At 26.6% G+C, this 6,000-nt stretch overlaps 1 protein-coding gene across 1 annotated transcript in view; it reads left to right on the top strand.

Annotated features, from left to right (window-relative positions):
- Positions 1-542: 542 nt before the first annotated feature.
- Positions 543-6,000, top strand: part of LOC129981220 (zinc finger MYND domain-containing protein 11-like) — a 29,897-nt gene continuing 24,439 nt past the window's right edge. Inside the window, exons 1-2 of the mRNA XM_056091969.1 lie at positions 543-715; positions 3,763-4,050. Coding sequence (XP_055947944.1) covers positions 3,778-4,050 — 273 coding nt within the window. The 5' untranslated portion in view covers positions 543-715; positions 3,763-3,777. The remainder of the gene's footprint in view (positions 716-3,762; positions 4,051-6,000) is intronic.

Here is a 6,000-nt window from a genome sequence, read left to right as displayed (position 1 = left end):
TTCTGTTCTGAATTCTTATTTTTTAAAATGACTTTTCTAAATATTTTACAGGGAAACAATATTTTTAAAAGTTTTACTAGTAATTTTTCTGATTTATTTAAATATTGATTGAACGATCTATTTATCAAAATCCAATCTTTCAAACAGAAAATTTCAGTAAGGTATGAAAAAAATAATATAAGTGTTTGCCTTAGTTTATTTTTGTGAATCTGAATAAATGAATTTTTTCTTTCTTTCAAAATTCTTTTTATTGCAATTCTCTCTTTATTCGAATTTAAGAAAAACAATTTAATTCGGAAAAATTCTTCATAACAAAACATTGACCTAATTATGAAAAATAATCGAACGAATTAATATTGATCAATCAAAGATGAGTTTAATGTTTTTATTTTGAATTAAGCTCCCCTGCGTCGTTTAGGATCCCCCCCCCCCAATCCTTCCCCATTTTCGGCGCCTCTAGCAACAGCAGTTCGTCTGAACTGAAGCTTCCGTCGTGTTCTTCGTCTGAATAGGTATTCAGCACGCCTGCCTGCCCGTGTCCTGTCTTCCCTCTCCACCCTGTCCTCCACTCCCTTCCCCCATTCGAGTGGCGTCCGAATCGTGCATGCGAGAGTTGTCTGCTGCAGTACGAATGCTACATTTTTGTTTTGTTTGTTTTCATTGAGATTTTAATATTAGAGACAGCAGTTGTTCTTCCATACATAGTGGGTAAAAGGTGAGTGTATCTAAACAATTAATTCATTTGTGTTATGCATGTTTTCAATACATCACAGCTTGTTTGGATTTCAGCTGTTGGTAGGGATGATAGCAACAACAATGGAGTTGAGAGTGCGCTTAAATACTTGAGGTCAATACTTTCCGCACCCGCCGAATGTGATACGTATTCAAAATGCAGTATTTGCGTTGGTGTACTAAATGTTAGGTGATTTTTATATACGAGTGCTGGCTTAATATGTTGTTAGCTGTGTATTTATTTCTGTTCATGTGGGGGTGGGGAGTGTTATGTAGAATTATGATTCCTTCCGTTTTTTCTTCTTCATCATCAATAAAAATATTTTAGAACCTGTTATCATTGTTGTACCCAAATTTTTTAAAGACGCTGCATTTCTTTTTTGTAAAGTAATTGGCATTTCTTCGTGAAGTCTTCTACGGCATTTAATATGTATCGAAATCATCTTCCCTTGACGTAAAAATCGATCGTTACGTTTATATTCGGTTTATATATTCGCCAACAAACTTGCTATTAATTTTATGCTGTTAAACATTATTCAAAAATAATTTTCAAATTTTTAGTATCAATATTTTAATAAAAGTATACTGTTAAAAACAAGTTTAAATAAAATGTCTTTTAATTACAGTATTTAAATTACGGTAGAATTTTTTCAAATTTGTAATTTGCTGACTTTCTATGTCTTGAATAAAGTCTTAATGCTTATATAACTTTCATTTCAAAATTAATTATTATCAATATTCCTTGGAAATATTAAATAATCTATATAGTTAATTGCATCTGAAAGAAAACCAAGGCATCTGCTTAATTTCATTAAAAAAATATTATTTTTATACATTTTTAATTCTTTACAGAAAATAAATAAATAAATATTTTCATTGAAATTTTTGAATAAATTTTAATAAGAATGAACTTTAATGTTACTTTGAAATCAGTTTTACAATATGATCAGCAAGTATGTTAATAATTTTAATTTTCTAGAAATTCTGAAATTTGTTTTTATTTAATTATTAAATTAATTTGTAATTAATTTACTGAAATATTGCCTGTATTAATTTAGATATATCATATTAAATATGTTAATACTTGTACTTAAATAGTTTTTTTGCGAGAATACCATTGAAAATTTTAATTAGCATTGCAATATATCAAATTAACTAATATTTACTATCAATGCTATATCATATTAATGATTTATTATCTCTAATAAATGTTTCTTACTGATAAATATATTAATTTATTATTTACTTTAAAGATTTATTATTTCTGTAAAGACAGAAATGCAATATTCTGTGTATATTTGGTACTTCTTTGACTGTTTTAAAATATAGATACCATTAATTTATGTTTTATTCATTAGATATCTTTGCAAAATATTTTACTTGCATTTTTGCTAACAATGTAAGTAAAACATTATACCAGTCTAGCTTATAATCAGTCATACAGATGCAATCTGCTGAACTTAATATGAGTAGTACAAAGGCAGTTTCTGACTATTTAAAATGATAGATTTTATATATGTTTTATTCAGTATTGAAAATATTTTGTCCCAAAGTTAACCCTAGGAAGAAAAGGTGACATAGACGACCAGCTTAATATTATTAATTTCTTCTCATTACTACCTTATTTTGAAACTTGACAGTGTAAATGTTAAGTGCAACCTTTAAAATTCAATTTCTTACTGTAGATGAATGATTATTTTAAAAAACTCTTGTAGAGTTTTAAATTGATGAAATAAACCAATCAGTATGTATATAAATCAATTGATATGTATAAATAAATTGATAAACAAATTTAGTTTTCCTATTTTTTTTAATAAGATGGAGGATAAAGAATAAGATTTAAAAACAAATTTCTGAACTAAGATTTAAGAACTTACATGTGTACCAAATGTTATTTAAATAAATTTCATTAATGTACTAAATATTGGCCGCTTTAATCTGGACGAATAAATATGACTGTTAATTGATAATATTAGTTTACTTTTCTATTATGTAGGAGGGATTATTCTGCTGCAAAATAAAATTTTACCATTTATTATCAAGTTATATTTAAGGTATAAAAATTGTAACATGCATATTTTTTTTGTTTGGGGGGGAAAAAGGAAGGGAGGGGGCTATCCCATAATTGTATCCCAGAGTTTTTTAACTTGTGGATTGCATTTTCAAGTAGACTTGGAATTTTGATTTTTGAAAATTTGGGAGCAGTTATTCATTTTGAATTGCTCACTATGTTAAAAAAAAAAAAAAGAAAAAAAAAAAAAAGATTGAGAAAATTATTATGGAAATTACTTTAATGTAATAAAATTTATTTAAAATTTTTGCAGCAATAAGATGTAAATTAAATTTGGGATTCTTTGATGCACAGGTATCACTTTTTTTTTTACCCATATGTAATCAATCATATTTTTCACAGTATTTTTATATTAAGGTTCTTTTAAAGTCTATTAGTTAAACTAAGCAGCTAAATCTTTGTACTGTGAAGCTGTAACCTACTTCTAAAGGTATACTTGATTGGCAAAAATTGATGCAGGGAATATTCTAGGAATTATCTCTGTTAGCACAATATATTGTGAAGGCTATTTTAATTCATTTGAATTCCATTGTACTTTTATTAATTAGTTTGTAATGATAAAGCATTTGAGGGCAACTTATAACTAAAATTCTTATATAAAAATGCCTAAATACAGTTATTACATTTAATAAAATGGACAAAAAATTTACTATTAATTTATGAATGTCTACAAGAAAGTGCATTTTTCATAAAGGTTTTATTTTGCTTATTTAAAGTACATATATTTCTTAGTTTTTCATCTCACTGTTTGTGATCTGTGCTTATCTTAATTTTAAAGTACATATATATCTTAGTTTTCCACCACAATTTTGTGATTACAATAAATTTTGCTTATGTACATAAAGATGTACAGTATGCTTATGTACAGAACATAAAGCCTTATATATGTAACTTTATTAAAGTTTAATTACCCATCTGTAATTATTAGGCTAATATTAATTAATTTTTTTTTATTGTAGTACAACAGTCTAATAATGACAGTGACCACAAGAAGAACTGCTAACACTGAAACAATTCATCACTTGTGGGATGCAATTGTATATGCCCGCCAGCAAAGGCAAATTGCCAATATTGAGCGCATATCAAGTTACATGCGCAGAAAACACAACATTTCTCCTGAAGATTTGGAGAAGCAGCTGCAGTGTGCTATGCAAGATGACTTAATTGAAATGAAAAGAAGTGTAGGATGCAAAGGCTCTAAGGCTGGAGTTGAACAAGATTCATATAGAATACCAGAAAAAGATGCTGTAAGTATAATTGGTCTTATTCAGAAATGTTCTACTTGAAATTTAATAACGCATTAGCTATGTCAAGAATCATTAAATTTTCAAGCTAAATTTGTTTTATATAACAATTCAAAAGTTCATAAATCAGTACTTTTCCATTTTGGGAGGGGCCATTAATAACAGTTAAATTTTCTTTTGCCTAACTAAATCACGGACTCGCATTCTCTGAAGAAGTTGTTTTTCCACACATGTGCCATAAGCACTTAAACTTATGAATTATGTGGTAGGTTTACCACTATTAACAGATTATTGTTGGCATTTGGGGATTTATTTTGTTGCATTTTTATGCCATCCCATAAATGGTGCTGTACCCATAAATCATCAATAATCATATTTTTAAAAGAAACTCAACAAAGTACTATTATGGCAAAAAATGGTAGTAATTATATATTTTCTGAGAGGGGAAAAAAATCGCACAAAATAATGGGTTTCATTTGTTTTAAATGTGAGCAATGAACTTCCATTTAATGAGAAAGTTTCTGTGCCTCAAATTTATTAGTATAAGATCTCTAACTAGCACTCAGTTAGTCAACAATGTGGAAAAAAAATAGCACTTTTGAAATTATAAATTTAAACTTAAAATGTAGGGCTATGAGATAAAGTTATATAAAATCAGCTAATTAAAAAAAAGTTTGCTATGATAAACCCCACAACTGACCGTTAAAGAGTGATTTTACTCTGGTTATTTTCAATTTGCAGAAAGATTCCTAGCTTAATACTGGTATTTTGACACCTAAATTTACAAAAAACTGGAATTTTAGTTATTTTTATTTTTAAAATAGAATTTAGCAGTTGCTGAGATACTTATATTGACTTGATGGAAATACCCATTGAATATTGCATTTTACCAAAAAGAAAACTGAGAAATTCTTAGGAAATATCTGCAATTTGAAAATAGTATTTTTTTTAATGAATTATGATTGTTAAAATACAATGCATTAGTGTTTCAAAGTTTTGTTCAACATATAAAATGAATGAAATCATCTTATGTGAATTAGACTCTAGAAATATTATAAAATGAAATTAATGTATTAATTTTATTTTCGATTTTACTTCAGACTGAGATATTATTATCCAGTAAGTCATTGTTTATTGTCCCCCCTCCCTTTATCTGAATAAATTATCTTTTTAACTGATGATTCCTTTTTTTTAAATTTTTTTTTTTGTATTTATACCATAAGTACCATTGCAGTGGTTACTTTTATGTTACATAGAGCTAATAAAGTAGTCAATATTTAATTTAATTTAATTTATGTTTATTCAATTGTTAGGGGTTATGACAATAATATTGAAGTGTTTTGTGGTACAATTTTTTATGAATCTTCTTCAATATCTCATAGAAAAAAATTATAATTACTGAAATTTTTGATAGTATATACTTCTATCAAATTTTGTATATTAATATTGATTTGCATGATATCATTGACCCTTTTCTGAATAATTGTAGTTTTGAAGTGAAAACTTTAAAACTAAGGTATCTGACTAAGTTTGGAGGGAATTGAAAAATAACATTTAATGTATATATGATGTTTCTTTATTAATATTAGTATAAAATGATGAATAAAAGTGAAACTATTTAAATATATATGTAACTTTTTAATGGAAAGCATATTTTGATATAATTTTTTTTTACAAAAACTAGGATTGTCCTTGAAAAAAAAGATGTTACAGTTTTTCATTTTTATTTGTAACATTATATTTGCAATATATCTTAGAATGTAACTATTATCTAAGAATTATGTTCAAAAAAAATTTGTATGATATTTATGAAATTTTGGAATTTTTTTCAACATATATACATTAAACATTCATAAACCCACTTCTTGAGCATTCAACATCAAATCCATAGTTCATTACATAACAAGTGCTAATTATAAATTTCATTTCATTTAGGCAATGGCTATACTTGTA

The sequence above is a fragment of the Argiope bruennichi genome, chromosome 8, assembly GCF_947563725.1.
Source record: "Argiope bruennichi chromosome 8, qqArgBrue1.1, whole genome shotgun sequence".
Taxonomy (NCBI): domain Eukaryota; kingdom Metazoa; phylum Arthropoda; class Arachnida; order Araneae; family Araneidae; genus Argiope; species Argiope bruennichi.
Note: the sequence above shows the minus strand (reverse complement) of the source record. Positions and strands in the feature narration are given on the sequence as shown.